This window comes from Babylonia areolata, chromosome 28, assembly GCF_041734735.1.
Source record: "Babylonia areolata isolate BAREFJ2019XMU chromosome 28, ASM4173473v1, whole genome shotgun sequence".
In the NCBI taxonomy this organism is placed as follows: domain Eukaryota; kingdom Metazoa; phylum Mollusca; class Gastropoda; order Neogastropoda; family Buccinidae; genus Babylonia; species Babylonia areolata.
The window spans coordinates 10,214,702-10,237,293 of NC_134903.1; the positions used below are offsets into that span (position 1 = coordinate 10,214,702).

General features: G+C 45.2%; 1 protein-coding gene across 1 annotated transcript in view; it reads right to left on the minus strand.

Moving 5' to 3' along the window:
- Positions 1-22,592, minus strand: part of LOC143302115 (uncharacterized) — a 69,582-nt gene that overhangs the window by 19,122 nt on the left and 27,868 nt on the right. The window contains exons 12-23 of the mRNA XM_076616654.1: positions 22,185-22,282; positions 19,792-19,978; positions 16,103-16,207; positions 15,033-15,249; positions 13,103-13,278; positions 11,074-11,276; positions 9,670-9,751; positions 8,451-8,586; positions 7,487-7,693; positions 3,042-3,185; positions 1,632-1,834; positions 183-273 (exon numbers count right to left, since the gene is read on the minus strand). Coding sequence (XP_076472769.1) covers positions 183-273; positions 1,632-1,834; positions 3,042-3,185; positions 7,487-7,693; positions 8,451-8,586; positions 9,670-9,751; positions 11,074-11,276; positions 13,103-13,278; positions 15,033-15,249; positions 16,103-16,207; positions 19,792-19,978; positions 22,185-22,282 — 1,849 coding nt within the window. The remainder of the gene's footprint in view (positions 1-182; positions 274-1,631; positions 1,835-3,041; positions 3,186-7,486; positions 7,694-8,450; positions 8,587-9,669; positions 9,752-11,073; positions 11,277-13,102; positions 13,279-15,032; positions 15,250-16,102; positions 16,208-19,791; positions 19,979-22,184; positions 22,283-22,592) is intronic.

Genomic DNA, 22,592 nt, shown 5'->3' on the forward strand with positions numbered 1-22,592 from the left:
CACCAAAATTATCACAAACTGTGCAAAAAAAAAAAAGAATTTTTAAGTTCTGACCATTACATCAGTCCCACCACCACCGTCACCAGTAAACCAAAAAAAAAAAGACCACCGAAATGCACTGCTCTCATTCGACAAGACAACAGAAAAAGGTTTCCTCTAGCTACAAGATCACTCCAACTGACCAGGCTTTTCCGCCTGGCTTGGAGGAAGTTGTCTCCCTTCTTCCGCTGATGCTGACGTAGCGAGGCCCAGTCCTGCCAAGTGCAGAGCACTCTGAAACAGAAAGTGAGTGTGTCCATGTCAAGACAATTTTTCTCTCCCCTGTTTGTGTGTGAGTGCTGCAACTCCCAACAAGTTTTTCTGCATTTCATTTTGTATTGTACATACAAAAAAGAAAAAAAATTTTTTTTTTTTTTTTTAAGTATTAAAAAAAATGAAGAAGAAAAAAAAAAAACCACCCAAAAAACAGCAGCAAAATGCAGCCACACAGCCTAAATCCCCTACATACCTGCATAAACATACTTGATTTACCATTATTCATTTACTTATTTATCTATTTATTCATTTATTTATTTATTCAAGTATCTATCTAATTTTCCCGCACAGCCTGACAAGGCACATTGGGTAACGCTTCTGGTACAACGATCCGCTTGGCAGATGCAGTGTAGTGTATTACCACCCCCACGACAACTCAGATCATCTTCCGATTCACAGCAGCTATTTGCTCCCTATGTTAGACGGGCGCAACAGCCGAGTGGTTAAAGTGTTGGACTGTCAATCTGAGGGTCCCGGGTTCGAATCACGGTGACGGCGCCTGGTGGGTAAAGGGTGGTGATTTTTACGATCTCCCAGGTCAACATATGTGCAGACCTGCTAGTGCCTGAACCCCCTTCGTGTGTATATGCAAGCAGAAGATCAAATACGCACGTTAAAGATCCTGTAATCCATGTCAGCGTTCGGTGGGTTATGGAAACAAGAACATACCCAGCATGCACACCCCCGAAAACGGAGTATGGCTGCCTACATGGCGGGGTAAAAACGGTCATACACGTAAAAGCCCACTCGTGTGCATATGAGTGAACGCAGAAGAAGAAGAAGCTCCCTATGTTAAAACCCGATCCTTCCGTGATTCTTCCTTTTCTCATTCAGCTCCATCTGTCTGGAACTGTTTACCACACAATCTTCGCCACTCTCCCTCATTTCAATCTTTTAAAACTGGTCTGAAAACACATCTCTTTGAAAACGCCTATGCATAGACCTTCCATCCCTTTACCAATGACATTCATTTTATAAGCCAAGCAAACTGTGTGTGTGTGTGTGTGTGTGCCATGTGCCATGTGTGTTAGCGTACGTGTTAGCACGTGTGTGTAAATAAGTAATGTAATATGCGTAGTCTTTGAATCTGTTTTATGTTTTTGTGTGTTAAATCATTATTTTTTCTTCTTTCTTTCGTAAGTCACTGCTTGTGTGTGTGTGTATATGTTTAAAGTTTAAAGCTTTGAGCTCCCTTTATCAGAGGTAAGCACTCAATAAGTATCCACACTATCATCATTACAGGGATTTGTCCAAACGCAGTGATGCCTCCTTAAGCAACTGAACTAAACTTAGCTCAACTGAACTGAGCTACACACCTCCCCAGCAGCACGGCGTGGTACACCCCCTTCAGCTTAGACAGGAACAGGAAGCGGACCCGCCACGCCCCCAGACACGCCCGCAGGCTGCGGTGCCGGATCTGCCGGCTCAGCGACGCCTCCAAGGGCAGCAACTGCGCCTCCTCCGGAGTGGCCGTGGACCAGAGGTGGAGCACTGTGCGTTGATGTCTCTGCTGCTGGGCCTGTGAGAGAGAGAGAGAGGGGTGGGTCAGAATGAACAGTTCCATTTATTCAGAGATACCTTCTTCTTCTTCTGCGTTCACTCGTATGCACACGAGTGGGCTTTTACGTGTATGACCGTTTTTACCCCGCCATGTAGGCAGCCATACTCCGTTTTCGGGGGTGTGCATGCTGGGTATGTTCTTGTTTCCATAACCCACCGAACGCTGACATGGATTACAGGATCTTTAACATGCGGATTTGATCTTCTGTTTGCATATACACACGAAGGGGGTTCAGGCACTAAGCAGGTCTGCACATATGTTGACCTGGGAGATCGTAAAAATCTCCACCCTTTACCCACCAGGCGCCGTCACCGTGATTCGAACCCGGGACCCTCAGATTGAAAGTCCAACGCTTTAACCATTCGGCTATTGCACCCATCATTCAGAGATACCAACCCCTGCCAAGTGTTTGTAGGAAGTGTGTCAAAGTAAACAGTTCTATTTATTCAGAGATGCCAACTCCTGTCAAGTGTTTGTAGGAAGTGTGTCAAAGTAAACAGTTCCATTCATTCAGAGATACCAACCCCTGCCAAGTGTTTGTAGGAAGTGTGTCAAAGTAAACAGTTCCATTCATTCAGAGATACCAACTCCTGTCAAGTGTTTGTAGGAAGTGTGTCAAAGTAAACAGTTCCATTCATTCAGAGATACCAACTCCTGCCAAGTGTTTGCAGGAAGTGTGTCAAAGTAAACAGTTCCATTCATTCAGAGATACCAACTCCTGTCAAGTGTGTGTAGGAAGTGGGTAAAAATAAATAATTCCATTTATTCAGAGATGCCAATCTCTCTCAAATGTTTGTAGGAAGTGGGTAAAAATAAATAGTTCCATTTATTCAGAGATGCCAACCCCTCTCAAATGTTTGTAGGAAGTGGGTAAAAATAAAGTTCCACTGATTCAGACATACCAACCCCTCTCAAATGTTTGTAGGAAATGGGTAAAAATAAACTGTTCCTTTGATTCAGATCTGCCAAACACTGTGAAGTGTTTGTTTGGAAGTGAGCAAAAATAAAGTTCCACTGACTCAGAGATGCCAACCACTGACAAGTATTTGTATGAACAATCAGGAAATCATTCAACCACTCAGCTACTGCTAACATGAAACACCTTCAGGACACAGCCACCCACCTGCTCATCCCATCCCACAACCTCCCTCACCCCCCCTCTCACCTTTTCCAGCCACCAGGGAAAGATTCTGCCCAGGACATTCTTCACCAGGTGACCCCTTGCCCTCTCCGCCAACACGGCCTTCACCTTGCGGTGTCGGCTGTACTCCAGCAGTGCTGTGAGGGTCCCATGCTGCAGCTTCCAGTTCTGAAAAAAAAAAGCACCAACCATCTCTGTAGCGTTTCCTTCTTCTTCTTCTGCGTTCGTGGGCTGCAACTCCCACGTTCACTCGCATGTACACGAGTGGGCTTTTACGTGCATGACCGTTTTTAACCCGTCATGTAGGCAGTCATACTCCGCTTTCGGGGGCGTGCATGCTGGGTATGTTCTTGTTTCCATAACCCACCGAACGCTGACATGGATTGCAGGATCTTTAACGTACGTATTTGATCTTCTGCATGCGTTTACACATGAAGGGGGTTCAGGCACTAGCAGGTCTGCACATATGTTGACCTGGGAGATCGTAAAAAATCTCCACCCTTTACCCACCAGGCGCCGTCACCGTGATTCGAACCCAGGTCCCTCAGATTGAAAGTCCAACGCTTTAACCACTCGGCTATTGCGCCCGTCAAGCGTTTCCTTCAATAGCACCTCTGAGCTATCCGGGGAAAGTTTAGTTCTGGAAGTCACGAACTATGTTAGGATACACATTCGCAAGAAGAAATGCAAGGTTTATTTGGAAATGATGATATTACAAACACAGATGAAATATATTCGACGGGCGCGACAGCCGAGTGGTTTAAGCATTGAACTTTCAATCTGAGGGTCCCAGGTTTGAACCATGGTAACGGCGCCTGGTGGGTAAAGGGTGGAGATTTTTACAATCTCCCAGGTCAACCTATGTGCAGACCCGTTCGTGTGTATATGCACACAGAAGATCAAATACGCATGTCAAAGATCCTGTAACCCATGTCAGTGTTCGGTGGGTTAAGGAGACACAAAAATACCCAGCATGCATGAACCACGACAGAGTCATCAGCAAGTCAATGTTGGTAGTGTAACGGAAAGAAGAAGATGAAGAATTTGACTATATCATTCTAGTGGCAAAACATTTCATTTATAAATGTAGAATAAATAAAATCAAACCACGTACAAAGTACTTCCTAACAGACCTAAGAAACATACATAAAACCGAAAAATATATACACTCGATGGAAATGATTGTCCATAGCATTTCCTAGAAAATGGTACCCATACATAAAAATGATTGAAGGCAACGAGAAGGAGGACAGACAACCACGAATGTAATGTTTGTTCTTTTATTTATTTTTTATTTTCCTTTCATTTATTTACTTTTTTTATGCAGTGCATATGACTTTTTTCTTTCGTTTTTTTCTGTATAAAAACAATGTTGTGTTGTTGTTTTCCTGATTTATAGTTTAAATAATGCATAATATCAAATAATATTATCAATAATCACCAAAATTAAGAAACACACGGAGTGTAAGAACAAAGAGCAATACAGTCGGTCAGCATCCCACACCGAGTCATGTTGCAGCTGCGTTAACTCTCTCCATACGAACAGCGAAAGAGACGACGTTAACAGCGTTTCACCCCAATTACCATCATCAAAATATTGCAAGCGGAAGGCTCTTATACTGAAGAGGTGAATGTTGACAAAGAATACCACAATTCTGACGACGGAAGCTAAAGGTTGGGTCATTCAGACACCCACTGGACATCCTAGGGGTCTGTGTAGAGGAGAAGAGAGGACTGGCCGTACTGAGTGAGTTAAAAAAAAGTGGCTGTAGTAAGAACATTACTACAATCATGTTACCACATGTAATGCAACGATCAGGGGAAAAAAAACAACAACAAAAAAAACAGAAGGGATAAAAGTAATATCATTTCTAAAAGAGAAAAGAGAGATTAAGCGAGAGAGGGAGAGGGAGAGAGAAAGATGGGGAGAGAGTGAGAGAGGTGGGGGAAGAGTGGGATGGGGGGAAGGGGGTAAACAGAGAGAGGTATATAAACAGAACAAGAGAGGCAAGGCCTTCAAGACTCGCTTGTGACAACTTAAGTCCCCTAGCATTAATTACAGAGTAATTTCCCTTTTTTACTATCTGCACCAAAACGTTTGCAAAATAAATAAAAATTCCATGCTTCGCAAAAGAAGTTCCTGTTTGAACAAAAAATGATAATAATGACTCCTCTTGTTGTTGTTTCAGAATAAGAGGTCAAAGTGCCAAGTTTAGAGAATACAAAAAATATAAATATAACAGTAAATGCAGTTTGCATATAATTAGGCTTCTTTTTTTTTATTTTTTGTGCCCTTCCCAGAGGTGCAATATTGTTTTAGACAAGATGACTGGAAAGAACTGAATTTTTCCTATTTTTATGCCAAATTTGGTGTCAACTGACAAAGTATTTGCAGAGAAAATGTCAATGTTAAAGTTTACCACAGACACACAGACACACGGACACACACACACACACACACACAGAGACCACCAAACACCGGGTTAAAACATAGACTCACTTTGTTTACACAAGTCAGTCAAAAATAGAACAACAGAATTTTTTTTTTTTTTTTTTTAATTCCTTAAGGCAGAGCCCATAGGAAAGTGTCTCTTGCAAAAAGAGTGTACATCTTTGGTATACGTTTCATGTCAATTGAGTAGTAACCTGAATAATTAGACCAAACTACTGTTAACAAAGGTCAAATTACACATCTTCAAACCGTTGTCCATGACGAACAGCATAGAAAAGATACATACTCAACTTTCTTTATATTTCGAATAGATCCATGTTTCAGTATTTCAGTGTAGTCTTGGGTAATACCTGGTAAATACTTGTTTCTGATAGTGGTATATGAGGGACACACATGAATGCCTGGTAAATACTTGTTTCTGATAGTGGTATATGAGGGACACACATGAATAAACTGGTGTTCAGATTCATCAACTTTACAGACTGTACATAAATAACTGGAATTTAAGTTGAGGGACCTACGCCACCTGGATCCTGTTATTGGTAACACACCAATTCATAGTTTCACAAGACACTCACGGAAACATCTTCCATTCATGAATTCAAAATAATTTTTCACATTCAAAATCACTTTTGAACAATCTGCAAGTGTCATAAGTGTCCTTATTCGTTATAGAACTGTTCCAGTCTTGTATAAAACTGTCTGTCAGTCTTTGTTTTGACAAGGAAATAAAGGTGGCCACAACAAGAGAAAGACAAGACAAGACAGGACAAGACAAATTCTTTATTTCGAGGATAATAGATAAGCACTGGTGTGCTTTTTTACATCCAGTCCCCACCCAGAATAGGGTCTACACTACACAATATTTAATGAAATGAAAGCATGGTGTTAGTAGAGATACACAACAGAGGAAAAAATATGCATAAATCAAAACAAAACAACACACACACGCACACACACACACACACACACACACAAACACACACACGGCATACAGGCACTAGCATGGTGTTAGTAAAATGCATAGGAAAAAAAAATGAACAAAATCAAAGAAACAAACTAGAGAGAGAGAGAGGGACAGAGAGAAAAGGAACTCAGAATTCAGAACTTTTTTCTAATGTTACGGCCACCAACCTGCATGTATATGGTTTTTGTATTTTGTATTTCTTTTTATCACAACAGATTTCTCTGTGTGAAATTCGGGCTGCTCTCCCCAGGGAGAGCGCGTCACTACACTACAGCGCCACCCATTTTTTTGTATTTTTCCTGCGTGCAGTTTTATTTGTTTTTCATATCGAAGTGGATTTTTCTACAGAATTTTGCCAGGAACAACCCTTTTGTTGCCATGGGTTCTTTTACGTGCGCTAAGTGCGTGCTGCACACGGGACCTCGGTTTATCGTCTCATCCGAATGACTAGCGTCCAGACCACCACTCAAGGTCTAGTGGAGGGGGAGAAAATATCGGCGGCTGAGCCGTGATTCGAACCAGCGCACTCAGATTCTCTCGCTTCCTAGGCAGACGCATTACCTCTAGGCCATCACTCCACGCGTTGTACACACACACACACATACAAACACATATATAAACCAAACCGTGAGCAGGGTGAACGACAAAGAATAAACTGATAATATAACCGTACTAAATAACAAGCAGAGGGTAATTCACAAACATGTATTTCATCTAAGCCTACGCTGGAAAAGGAAAAGAGACGCTTGCTTCATCAGAACTCACAACAAAAGACCACGCCGTTGCGTGCTCCCTCCCCCCCCCCCCCCCCCCCCCACTCCCCCTCCCTTCGCCACCTTCTCTCCCACACTCTTGTTCTTGTTCTCGTTGACTTAAAGTCCAGCCAACCGCAAAGGGCCATATCAGGACTGTCAAACCATACAGACGCTCAACCACGTCGACACAAAAACTGTCCACATCTACAAAAAAAGAACACAAAAGCAAAACGCACAAAACATGGTTCAATTAACTCCCTGCGCTTCCTCTGCCCCCTCTCAGCCCCCTCCTTACCCTCAAGCTGGTGGCCTTCCGGCTGTTCCCCAGGTGCAGCCTCCACTGTCGGAAGGCCACGCCCACCGTCACCGCTCGGTGCCGCCTCCCCACCTCCCCTCCCAGCCCCCGTAGGTGGCGCTGCCGCAGGGTGTAGTCCTGCCATTGGCTGAAGGCCAGGCTGACGGGCCAGTGACGGAGCCGGGCCACGAAGGTCATCGACAGACCCTGAGGAAAGGGAGACGGGTCCAGGCAAAAAAAAGTTAGATGAGGAGATAAGGGTGGTGATGATGACGACGACGACGACGATGATGATGATGATGATGATGATAACAATGACAATAATAATAATATTAGTAATAATGATAACAGAACGATAATAATAACAATAATGATGATTATTTTTTTAAATGATAATGATAACAATAATCTGACCTCCTAAAAAAATAAATAATGATAACAAAATATGGTATCAATCATAACAGTAACAAAACTAATAATAACAGCAGCAATAATGATAACATAATAATAATAATGATAATAATAATAATAATAACACTAACAGAAATAATAAGCCAATGAGTCCTGCACCTGAATATTGCTCTGGCATCAAAATATGTATCCCTAAAATGGTTTTCACGTTCCTCCTTCTTCTGCGTTTGTGGGCTGCAACTCCCACATTCACTCGAATGCATGAATACGAGTGGGCTTTTATGCGTATGACTGTTTTTACCCCGCATTGTAGGCAGCCATTCTCTGTTTTCGGGGGTGTTTTCACGTTCCTTACATCTGCATAAACTGCAAAAGAGGGGAACTAACTACTATGGCATTTTCTGATATCTCCATCTTTTAGTGGAGTTATTCTATGTCGTTTCAGATCTTCGAAAAATGTATGTTTGTGGTAATTGTATGCTTACACACACACACACACACACACACACACACACACCCTGCAAGCACCGATGGCCCTCCCTTGCCCTGTTACCTGCAGACGCAGGTTTTTCTGCCGTCGCTCCTCCATCGTCTCCAGCAGACCCGAGGTCAGCAGCGAAGCTCTGTCAAGGTCAAGGTCGCTGCCAAGCATGCGCTCAGAGGCTGTCGATTGGTCAGAGGCAAACAGTCTGTGGAGACACACAGACAGATTTTAAATAACATAATTCACTTTAGTTTTCAGTTATCAAATGACAGATTTTCCCTTTGCTGTTCGAAAAGAAAGTGACGTTTCCTATATGCGCACAGAGGTTGTTGATTAGTCAGAGGCAAACAATCTGTGTGTGTGCCAAGGGGAAAAAAAGGAAGAAAAAAAAAACCCAAACAAACCTGAGTCAGTGAAGTGAAAAACACTGCACAAAGAAACACACACACATAAAAGGGTCTTGAATTATCCATCATATCAATCTAGCCATCTATTTGTTTGTCTAAATTAAATTATACATCATCTTTCTTTCTATTTAACAAGAGAGAGAGAGAGAGAAAGAGAACGCAGGAACGCAGGAAGTTTAATGCGAGGGCCACCAGCCTGTCCACATGAGAACATGTACACATAAGAGAGAGAGAAGGAGACAGAGAGAGGAAAGATTATGTGGAGACACACAGATAGATTTTAAATAACATCACTCACTTTAATTTTCAGTTATCAAATGACAGATTTCCCTTTGCTGTTCGAAAAGAAAGTGACATTTTCTTTCTCTCCATGTTGTTTCCTTTTTATTATCTTTTCTTTTTTTTTTCTTTTTTTATTTAACACTTTTGTACACAACTGCATTGGGGGAGAGAGAGAGAGAGAGAGAGAGAGAGAGAGTGTGCGCGTGCGCGCGTGTGTGCCCATGCATGATGTGTGTGGTGTGGTATGCATTTGTGTGTATGTTTACGTATGTGCGCATGCATGTGTACAGTTATGTGTGTGTGTGTCTGTCCATGTGTGTGGTGTGTTAGTGTGTGTGTGTGTTAGTGTGTGTGTTAGTGTGTGTGTGTGTGTGTGTGTGTGTGTGTGTGTGTGTGTGTGTGTGTGTGTGTGTGTGTTAGTGTGTGTGTGTGTGTGTGTGTGTGTGTGTGTGTGTGTGTGTGTGTGTGTGTGTGTGTGTGCATATCTGAGCGTTGTAGGTTGGAGCAGCACTGCAGACACAGAACCCAGGTGTGGAGGAGACGTGTTCCATGCACCCCTTCAGACCAAGTTGTTGTGCTGAAGCAGCAGCAATACATACTGTTTGAGGGACGCTGTTGAAGACGAGCACGGACTGTTGTCAAACTGGTCCGTCTCCCCAAACTGCATCAAGCTCTTGAAATCTGCAATGCAGATAGATAGCTGGACGGGTGCAATAGCCGAGTGGTTAAAGCGTTGGACTTTTAATCTGAGGGTTCCAGGTTCGAATTTCAGTGACAGCACCTGGTGGGTTAAGGGTGGAGACTTTTACGATCTCCCAGGTCAACATATGTGCAGACATGCTAGTGCCTGAACCCCCTTCGTGTGTATATGCAAGCAGAAGATCAAATACGCACGTTAAAGATCCTGTAATCCATGTCAGCGTTCGGTGGGTTATGGAAACAAGAACATACCCAGCATGCACACCCCCGAAAGCGGAGTATGGCTGCCTACATGGCGGGGTAAAAACGGTCATACACGTAAAAGCCCACTCGTGTGCATACGAGTGAACGTGGGAGTTGCAGCCCACAAACGCAGAAGAAGAAGAAGAAGATAGATAGATAGATAGATAGACGAACAGGCAGACAGTCAGACAAACAGACAGACAGATGGACATGTAGATAGGTAGACAGACAGACAGACAGAAAGACCAGCAGACAGACAGACAGAAAGACAGATAGATAAACAGACAGACAGACAAGACAGACACACTGATAGACCTACAGCCGAAGTGAGAGACAGATGGATAGATGAACAGAGAGATATACAGATAGCTAGACAGACAGATGGACAGACAAGTGCAGACAGACAGGCAGACAGATAGATAGACAGACAGACAGACGAACAGGCAGGCAGAAAGACAGACAGACAGACAGATAGAAGATAGATAGATAGATAGATAGACAGATAGAAAAAATGAAATAAAACATGTATGAACAGATGTGTAAAACTCAAGTATAATCACAGACATCGAAACATGAAGATACATTCACATGTGAGTACACAATCATATTCAGGCATTCATGCAAGGCGATGCATGTGCACGCGCACACGCACACACAGCAAACATTTTTTACACACACACACACACACACACACACACACACACACACAGCAAACATTTTTACACACACATACACACACACACACACACACACACAAAGCAAACATTTTCACACACACACACACACACACACACACACACAGCAAACATTTTCACACACACACACACACACACATAGCAAACATTTTCACACACACACACACACACACACACACACACACACTACCCACACACACATCTACCCACCACTAACCACTCCCCCACACCTTCCCCAAAATACACATCTCACACCCCCACATCACCAGAGACAAACACACACACACACACACTACACACACACACATACACCCCCCCCCCCCCCCCCCACACACACACACACACGAACACAGTCACACAACTCACCAAGAAGGTTACTCTCTTCACTCTCCCCATCCTCATCCACCAGTCTCGCCCCCTTCTTCTGCTCCTCCTCCTCCTCCCCCACTTGCAGTCCAATCTGCTGTGCAAAGCGCTGCACAGCATCTTGCAGCGACTGCGACGATGCCTCCCGCCATTCCTGCAGAACCGCTAACAGCAGCCGTTGGGTCATGGTGCGCTGGTACGCTCTGAACACACAACACAGAATACTGTGTCATCTTATTAAGATTTTTTTTTTTTTTTTTTTTTTTTTTCAGAGAGAAATCAGAGGATGCGTTCAAGTTCTGCAAATGTGCAGGGCTGTCTCAGCATCCATGGAAGATTTTCGGGGGGGGGGGAGGGGGGGTTTTTTGTTTTTCTTTCTTTCCTTTTTTTTTCTTTCTCTCTTTTTTTTCCCCTTCTTTTTCCCTTCTTTTTCTTCCGTCATCATTTTTCTACTTTCTTTCTGTTATCTTTTTTTTTCCTCTCTCTTCTTTATTTTCATTTCCTTTTTTTTTTTCAATTTCCTTATAACAGATCTTCCCATTGGCATTATCCATCATTTTCAATATCATGCAACACGAAAGAAGAAAAAAACATAAACACACACACAATGACCCCGCACACAATTACAGTGTCTGAAAGAGAAAACCAGGCTCTCTCTCGCTCTCTCTCTGGAGGCACTATAACTATGCAAGAACAAAATGTGTATGTTTGATGTGACCACCTGGTCACTCGTTTTTGGGGTGTTTTTTTTTTCCTTTTTTTCTGCCCCATCATCTGCTCCGTTTCAGTGGTATTACTCATTCCAAGCCCCCCCCCCCCCCCCCCCCATCCCCCCCATACACAGCCACACCCCCGAGTTTGTCTGTCACAGTACGAGTGCTGACAGTCCATGGAGCTCCATCGATGTTAGGTGGCCAGAATGACAATGACGATGATGATGATGATGATGATGATGGTGACGATGCTGCCATAGTGAGGGGGGTCCAGTTTGGTTTGGGACTGCATGACAAAGCTGTACTCTACGTTTTCTTCCATTATGATATCCCGGCGTCAACCAGGCGTGGAGAGATACAGACACTTGCAGTGTTGGTCAGGAAATTATGAATACAGAATACCTTTATTATCTCAATAAGAGAAACTGATGTGTGGTGACAAAGAATGCTGATGAAAACACAATGACGACCACCACCACCACCACCAAGTACAACCACCACCACCACCACAACCACCAACACACACACACACACACCTGGAAATCACATGGGCGTGCAGTGAACGTCTCCAGACAGACAAGGCAGAGCGAATGTGGTTGTGGTGGTGTAGACTGGTCACGGCATGTGTGTGTGTGTGTGTGTGTGTGTGTGTGTGTGTGTGCATATGTCTGTATATCACTGCATCGTTGGAGGTAGCTAGACAACTATGTGCACAGGTGTGTGAATGCATGTAAGTCCGTATATCTCACTCACTCACAGGTACAACTGCCACAGACAACAACAACAACCACTATAAAGAACAACAACAACAACCACAGACAACAACAACAACCACCACTATAAAGAACAACAACAACCACAGACAACAACAACAACAACCACTATAAAGAACAACAACAACAACCACAGACAACAACAACAACCACCACTATAAAGAACAACAACAACAACCACAGACAACAACAACAACCACCACTATAAAGAACAACAACAACCACAAACAACAACAACAACCACTATAAAGAACAACAACAACAACCACAGACAACAACAACAACCACCACTATAAAGAACAACAACAACAACAACAACCACTATAAAGAACAACAACAACCACAAACAACAACAACAACCACTATAAAGAACAACAACAACAACAACAACAACAACCACTATAAAGAACAACAACAACCACAAACAACAACAACAAAAACCACTATAAAGAACAACCACCATAATCACCACCACTACAGACAACAACAACAAGGACCACAACCACAAACAACCACCACCACCACCACCACCACCACACACACCTGGAAATCACATGGGCGTGCAGCGATCGTCTCCAGGCGGAGAAGGCAGAGAGGATGTGGTTGTGGTGGTGGCGCTGCTGCAGGCTGGCCACGGCCTCCTCCTCGCCCGCCACCTGGGCCCGAACCCCAGACCACCACTGGCCCAGGTAGCGCCGCTTCAGGGTCTGACTCAGCTCCTGGTGGGTGGCAGGAAGGAGGGGAGGGTGGGAGGGAGGGTGTGTGGTGTGTGTGGGAGGGTGGGGAGGGGGTGGACAAGCAAGAAAAGAAACGTGATCATCATCATCAGCGGCAGCATCATCTTCTTCTTCTTCTTCTGCCTCTCCTCCTTCTCATTCTTCTTCATTTTCTTGTATTTGTATCTGTATTTGTATTTCTTTTTATCACAACAGATTTCTCTGTGTGAAATTCAGGCTGTCTCTCCCAAGGGAGAGCGCGTCGCTACACTACAGCGCCACCCTTTTAGAAAAAAATTTTATATTTTTTTTTCCTGCGTGCAGTTTTATTTGTTTTTCCTATCAAAGTGGATTTTTCTACAGAATTGTTCCAGGAACAACCCTTTTGTTGCCGTGGGTTCTTTTACGTGAGCTAAGTGCATGCTGCACATGGGACCTCGGTTTATCATCTCATCCAAATGACTAGCGTCCAGACCACCACTCAAGGTCTAGTGGAGGGGGGGAAAATATCAGCGGCTGAGCCGTGATTCGAACAAACACACTCAGATTCTCTCGCTTCCTAGGCAGACACGTTACCTCTAGGCCATCACTCCACATTCTTCTTCTTCTCTCCTCATTCTTCTTCATTTTCTTCTTCTTCTTCCTAGGGTAGGACTCCCATGTTCACTTGTATACACAAGAGGGTATGTATAATCGTTTTTACCCCTATTCCAAACAGGCAGCCATACTTTGTTTTCAGGGGGTGGGCGTGGGAAAGGAATGATGAAGTGATTAAGCCACCGATGTCTGTTGTTGCTTTTTCTCTTTTTTTTTTTTTTTTTTTTTTAAACTTTCTATTGCATTCGTTGCTTTTGTCATGTAAGGCAAACACACACTCACAAACACACACACACACACACACAAACACGCACAGGCAAGCGCAAACAGAAAGACACATGTACAGACATATACTTGCACAGATAAACAGACACACAAACACAGACACAGACACACACAGGGATTACACCTGCACTTTTAAAACCCCCTTTTTGTGTGTGCTCGCATGCCAAAGATCAAACGCACACGTTCAAGATCGCATGATCCATATCAGCATTCAGTCCGTCACGGAATCACAAACATACCCACAGCATGCACACCCATGAAAACAGAGTATGGATGCCTACACGGCAGGATAAAAACAGTCATGTGCATTAAAGTTCACATGCACTTACGACTCAATGCGAGAGGAGTGGCTGTACAAGAACGCAGAGGAAGATTCTGTGGCCATCATGGCCATTATGATCATCACTTCATGTCATTATGAATATCACACCTCAACCTCAGAACCTCAATATATAGATATAGATATATAGATAGGGAGAGAGAGAGAGAGAGAGAGAGAGAGAGAGAGAGAGAGACAGACAGACAGACAGACAGATAGATAGATAGACATAGACAGACAGATAGATATAGATAGAGACAGACAGATAGATAGATACTAGATAAATAGATAGATAGATAGATAGAGACAGACAGACAGACAGACAGATAGATAGATAGATAGATAGATAGATAGACAGACAGACAGACAAATAGATACAGACAGACATACAGACACATAGATAGATAGACAGACAGATGGATACAGACAGATAGATAGATAGATAGATACAGACAGACACAGACAGACAGACAGACAGATAACATAGACGGATACATTGAGCAACTGAACAGAAAAAATACAAACTGAACCCAAGGGACAGAACTTCTCAACCCACCTCCTCCTCCAGCCTCTCCGCCTTCTCCCTCAGCTGGTGGCCGGTGCGGCGGTGCCACAGACGGAAGCTGCGACGGAGGAGGTTGGCAGTGTGGCAGAGCCGAGCCCGGTGCTTGCGGTGCAGGATGGCGCACCAGTGGTGCAGAAGGCACAGCGCCAGACGCTGTGTGAAGCCCTGCTGGGCCAGCCGAGACACCTGCTGGCAGTGGTACTGTCGCCTGCACAGCCACGGAGAGAGAGTGGGGGGGTATTTGTTTTTGTATTTGTATTTCTCTTTATCACAACAGATTTCTCTGTGTGAAATTCAGGCTGCTCTCCCCAGGGAGAGCGCGTCGCTACACTACAGCGCCACCCTTTTTTTTTTTTTTGTATTTTTTCCTGCGTGCAGTTTTATTTGTTTTTCCTATCGCAGTGGATTTTTCTACAGAATTTTGCCAGGAACAACCCTTTTGTTGCCGTGGGTTCTTTTACGTGCGCTAAGTGCATGCTGCACACGGGACCTCAGTTTATCGTCTCATCCGAATGACTAGCGTCCAAACCACCACTCAAGGTCTAGTGGAGGGGGAGAAAATATTGGCGGCTGAGCCGTGATTCGAACCAGCGCGCTCAGATTCTCTCGCTTCCTAGGCGGACGATGGTTTGAAATGGTAATTTGTCATTTGTATTTGAATGACAGTCAGTCATGTCCAACTAGATTGGTCATTTGTATTTGCATGATAGTCCGTCATGTCCAACAAGATTTGTCATTTGTATTTGCATGACAGTATGTCATGTCCAACTACATTTGTCATTTGTATTTGCATTATTGTCAGTCATGTCCAACTAGATTGGTCATTTGTATTTGCATGATAGTCCATCGTGCCCCCCACCACCCTTAACCCCATACCCCCCCCCCACCCCCCTCCACCCATCCCAACCCCATGTCCCTCTCTCTCTCAAGGGCTTTTCCTTCAAGGGCTGGATGAAAAAAAAAAAAAAAAAAAAAAAAAAAGCATTGTCTTTCTTACTCTATTACCCTCAGAAAATAAAATCTACTCAGCTCAATTCAGCTCAATTCAATGCAGGACTCACTTCCATCGGGTGAACGCCCGAGACAGCCGATTCTTCTGGAAGATCTTCTCACGGGTGTGCCGCTCCATCCGCCCCTTGATGAACTGATGCCAGGCGTCGAAACACCTGGAGGTACACAACACAGTAAGGTTAGGGTTCTTCCTCTGATACTCGACTTCTCAGGATACCTCACGTCAGAAGTAAGACCTATGGACACAGATCGTTTTTTTTCTTTCAATCGCCAAAGACGTGGAACAAGCTCCCTGATAACCTCCGTCATTCTGATTCCCTCACATCTTTTAAATCTCGTCTCAAAACTCACCTTTTCCCTCAGCAGTAAGTTCAGTTGTGGCAGGTCCACTTCCTTTGCGTTAGCTGTGCTTGACTATGTATGTATACATATGTATGTGTACATGACTACATGCATGTATATGAATGTGTATTGTGTGCACGTGCGTTTATGTAAGTTTGTGACTGCCTATGTGTTAGGGTAGCTGTTAGATACACATGTATTGTTAAAATGTATGTACACAGTGTGTGTGTGTGTGTGTGCGTGTGTGTGTGTGTGTGGTCATATTTTGGTGTGTGTATGTAACATAGATGTAATGTTTTATGTTAACAAAGCGTTTTTGTAAAGCACCTAGAGCAGATTTCTGGATAGTGTGCTATATAAGTATCCATTATTATCATTATTAGAGGTTTAACTCATTCCTGCCCACAGCTACATGCCCACTATCCCTGGACCAGCACTACGAGAGACCACTGCAGAATAAACAGGGTGCTTCACTAAAACGGCCAAAAATCGATGCAGAATTGTTGATCTGTCTTCTTCTTCTTCTTCTTCTTCTGCGTTCGTGGGCTTCAACTCCCACATTCGCTCATATGCACACGAGTGGGCTTTTACGTGTATGACCGTTTTTACCCCACCATGTAGGCAGCCATACTCTGTTTTCGGGGGTGTGCATGCTGGGTATGTTCTTGTTTCCATAACCCACCGAACGCTGACATGGATTACAGGATCTTTAACGTGCGTATTTGATCTTCTGCTTGCATATACACACGAAGGGGGTTCAGGCACTAGCAGGTCTGCACATATGTTGACCTGGGAGATCGTAAAAAATCTCCACCCTTCACCCATCAAACGCCGTCACCGTGATTTGAACCCGGGACCCTCAGATTGAAAGTCCAACGCTTTAACCACTCGGCTATTGCGCCCGTCGATTTAATCGGTCAAACAAAGCTTCGTTTTCATGCTTCTGGAATTTGTAAATGGTTCAGTTTAGAATGCCGACTGTACCAAGCAAGAATGAACAAAATTGAAATAGTGTGTTGGAACGAGAATACTCGTACCTGGTCCACAGGGGAAGTAATCATGGTACGATTACACCTGGAGTAGAATCAGTTAATGTCCCATAACCCTGTTACTGCCATCCTGGCACTGAATTCACACCCACTGTGTCTAGGTCTCTGCCAGGTGTCGAAACACCTGGGGTACACACTACAGTATAATCCACTGTGGTTAAGGTTTTAAGTTTTCGGGTCCCAATTAGCCCTATCACAGCCATCCTGGCACTGAATTCTCATCCACTGTGTCTAGGTCTCGGCCACGTGTCGAAACACCTGGGGTACACAATACAGTATAATCCACTGTGGTTAAGGTTTAAAGTTTTAGAATCCCAATTAGCTCTATCACAGCCATCCTGGCACTGAATTCACATCCACTGTGTCAAGGGCGTCGAAACACCTGAGATACACAATACTCAGTATATCCAATGTGGTTTAGGTTTAAAGGTTTAGGGTTCCATAGCCCTATTATGGCCATCACGCCGGCACTCAATTCACATCCACTGTGTCTAGGGTTCGGCACTGGAAGACAGGGGCCCAGTCTTCTCTTTCTGCCACTTTAACCTTCCCCGACCCAGTAAGAAAATACTTTTTTTTTAAATCCAAATATCTAAGTACATATACCTAACTCAATATCTAGCTAAAACATTCAAAACCAATCGTGTACATTAAAATGCCAAACAAGCAAAACCTAACGACAACACCTTTAAAAAAACAACAACCCCAAAACATGAAGACAAATTAAGAATTAAAAAATCAGTCCCACTCCCCCCCCCACCCCCACCCCTTCCACACAACACCTCAACAACATCCGCAGAAAACAGAAATGAGCACCCACCCACGCTATAGCAATCATCAGGAGATCAATTAAAGACAGCTTTAAACGGACGAGCCTTGAGGTTGGTTTTGAAGGTTGAAATGGACTGGGACTATCTTAATTAATATGGCAAGGAATTCCACTGGACAGAGGCAGTGAAAGGACTTAGTTTAACAGAGGTAAGTTGGAGAATGTGACTGTCTGATGATGAATGTAGTTGTCTTGTTGGAATGTAACCAGTGAGGAGATCAGCAAGATAGTTTAGTGAAGAACCAGAGAAAGCCTGAAAGCAATATGTGGAGAGTTTATATTCAATCTTCGACTGCATCGGCAACCAGTGAAGTTGTTTCAGAAGGGGATGAATATGGTCACTCTTACGGCGTTTCAGAGAGCTGCACATACACTCCGCAACCTGAGGGCTGATGGTCAGGGCACACAGTGCAGCCATACACCACATTCACACACACACACACACACACACCAAACACTTCCACCCCCACCCCCTCACCCACCAGGTGACCAGCAGTCGCTGACGCCTCAACACCAGGGGGCGGATGGTCAGACAACCCCCCACTCCTCCCACACACCAAACCCTCTCACCCCCCCACCCACCCACCAGGTGACCAGCAGTCTCTGACGCCTCAGCACCAGGGGGCGGATGGTGAGACACCCCCCCCCCCCAGCCCCCTCCGCCCACTCCCCACACACCAAACCCTCCCCCCCACCCACCAGGTGACCAGCAGTCTCTGACACCTCAACACCATGGGGCGGACGGTCCGACACCCCCCACTCCTCCCACACACCCTCTTCCCTCCCCCCACACACACCACCCCCCCCCCCCCACCCACCAGGTGACCAGCAGTCTCTGACGCCTCAGCACCAGGGGGCGGACGGTCCGACACCCCCCACTCCTCCCACACACCCTCTTCCCTCCCCCCACACACACCACCCCCCCCCCCCCCACCCACCAGGTGACCAGCAGTCTCTGACGCCTCAGCACCAGGGGGCGGACGGTCCGACACCCCCCACTCCTCCCACACACCCTCTTCCCTCCCCCCACACACACCACCCCCCCCCCCCCACCCACCAGGTGACCAGCAGTCTCTGACGCCTCAGCACCAGGGGGCGGACGGTCCGACACCCCCCACTCCTCCCACACACCCTCTTCCCTTCCCCCACACACACCCCCCCCCCCCCCACCCACCAGGTGACCAGCAGTCTCTGACGCCTCAGCACCAGGGGGCGGACGGTCCGACACCCCCCACTCCTCCCACACACCCTCTTCCCTCCCCCCACACACACCACCCCCCCCCCCCACCCACCAGGTGACCAGCAGTCTCTGACGCCTCAGCACCAGGGGGCGGACGGTCAGACACCCCCCACTCCTCCCACACACCCTCTTCCCTCCCCCCACACACACCAATCCCCCCACCCACCCACCCACCCACCAGGTGACCAGCAGTCTCTGACGCCTCAGCACCAGGGGGCGGATGGTGAGACACCCCCCACTCCCACCCCCACTCCCCACACACCAAACCCCCCCACCCACCAGGTGACCAGCAGTCTCTGACGCCTCAGCACCAGGGGGCGAATGGTCAGTGCACGCTGCGCCGCCAGACGCCATTCCTGGAAGCGCCGCTGGAGGGAGCATCGCTGGAGGATTCGTCGCGACGCCTCCACCTCCCCGTTCTCCTGGTCCGCCCGACCCTTGGCCGTCAGCCACTGGCCAAACGTCCCTGGTGGGACGGAAAGACAAGACGCAAGACACTCAAGACTCAAACAATTTCTGTTCAAACGTGTGTGTGTGTGTGTGTGTGTGTGTGCGTGCATGTGTGTGTGTGTGTGCAGTGCGTGCATGTGTGAGTATGCACAAGTTTTTATATTGATAGGCACTTAGTATGTATCATAATTTCTACTGTATCTGTGTTTGTGTATGATTTTCGATTTATGTTCGTACCTTGTTCTGTATTAACCCCCCGCCCCCCCCCCCCCCCCCCCCCCTCCCCAAGCCCCCACCCCCAATATTCCTTGTGACCCCGGTCCACTTGGTAATAAAGACATATTCTATTCTATTCTGTTCTAATGTTAGACCTCCGGGCCTGTAAAACATTTGAGGTGCAACATGCACACACATGATCGCAAAAAGAAAGATAATGAGTAAATATATGAAAAAAACACCAGAAGTTTAAACACAACACGTTTGTTGAAATGAAAATAAGGGTTATTTTTTTCCAAACTTAAAACCCTGCTTCAAGGTCTTCCCGTCTCTTGAACGCATAGAATGTATATGTGTTTGTATTTGTATTTCTTTTTTATCATAACAGATTTCTCTGTGTGAAATTCGGGCTGCTCTCCCCAGGGAGAGTGCGTCGCTACACTACAGCGCCACCCATTTGTTTGTATTTTTTCATGCGTGCAGTTTTATTTGTTTTTCCTATTGAAGTGGATTTTTCTACAGAATTTTGCCAGGAACAACCCTTTTGTTGCCGTGGGTTTTTTTACATGCGCTTAGTGCATGCTGCACACGGGACCTCGGTTTATCGTCTCATCCGAATGACTAGCGTCCAGACCACCACTCAAGCTCTAGTGGAGGGGGAGAAAATATCGGCGGCTGAGCCGTGATTCGAACCAGTGCGGTCAGATTCTCTCACTTCCTAGGCGGACGCGTTACCTCTAGGCCATCACTCCACATATGTATATGTACATGTACATCGCAACATCTCGTTATGTTCACATCTTCGTTTAACAATTGTGCCAGTTCTGCATGACGATCTCTGCTAAACTGCTTATGTTTATAAATATATTTATCTCTTAATGGTCTGTAGACGTCACAATGTAGCAGAAAAGGAGGGGCAGAAAAAAAAACACAGGCTGAGGATTTTTACAGATACACAGAGAGACCATTTTACAGATACTGACTGATTGATGTGGATACTTCTATAGCGCCTATCCTCGGTCAGAGACCAAGCTCTAAGCGCTTTACATATACGGGGACATATAGAGACACAGATTTATTTGGGGGGTGGGGGTGGGGGTGGGGGAGCTGCTCCATCATCTACACCACATCTGTGGTATTTCTACCACACTACTTTATTCCAAACTGCCTCCGCTCCCACCTACCTTACATGCATGGCCACACACCCCTGTACGAATGTCTCTGTCCCAATGCTGGCAGTCCACGTGTGCACAAACACACATGTGAGTGCTTAACAAATGTAAGTGCCTGTGTGAGCACACATCTATGCACATGTCTGTGTGTGTGTGCATGTTCATGTGCATTCTGTGTGTGTCTCTGTGTGCATGCACGCGAGCATGAAACCGTTTGTGTGTGCAGACGTGTGTGTGTGTGTGTGACCAAGCATGCCATTCTTGGAAGCATAGTATAATGCCTATATGATGTGTGTATGCATACACACACACACACACACACACACCACCACACACTTTATTCTATTCTATTCTATTCACACATGTGCAAGAGCACAGTTTACATACACCCACATATACACTTAAACACACACACACACACACACACACACACAAACACAAAATCACTCACATGCGCACAGACTATATATATATTTCCTTCCAAGGTTTTTCTTCATGTTTTCTTTTTATGGTTTTGGCTGACTATATATAGACAGAGAGATAGCTACAGAGATATATACACAGATATAAAGATACATATGATACACACAGAGACACACAGACACAGACACAGACACAGACACACACACACACATATATATATATATTGATGTATACTTTTCTGGAAGGAAAATAAACACACTACCCAATGATTGCATTTTCACATGAATTTAACTTTTTTTTTTTTTTTTAATTGTGAAAACATGTACAATGACCTGGACGGAATTTTCCATCCCCAGGAACTCAAGGGGTCAAGGGTCATCAAAACTAGTGAAGGTGAAGGTCAGAACTCACGTCTCAACAGCGCCAGCTCCCTCTCTGGCTCCGTCTCTTCCAGCGTGACGTGCAGACGTCGCACGTGACACTTGTGTCGCCAGATTGCCGTCATTTTCCTGAGGGCAGTAGTCATCATCATCATCACAGTCATCATTATCCATCATTGTCGTCATCATCATTGTCATCGTCACCATCACTGTCGTCATCACCATCATTGTCGTCATCATCACTGTCATCGTCACCATCATTGTCATCATCATCATTGTCATCGTCACCATCACTGTCGTCATCATCATTGTCATCGTCACCATCATTGTCGTCATCACCATCATTGTCGTCATCATCATTGTCATAATCACCGTCACTGTCGTCATCATCATTGTCGTCATCACCATCATTGTCGTCATCATCATTGTCATCATCACC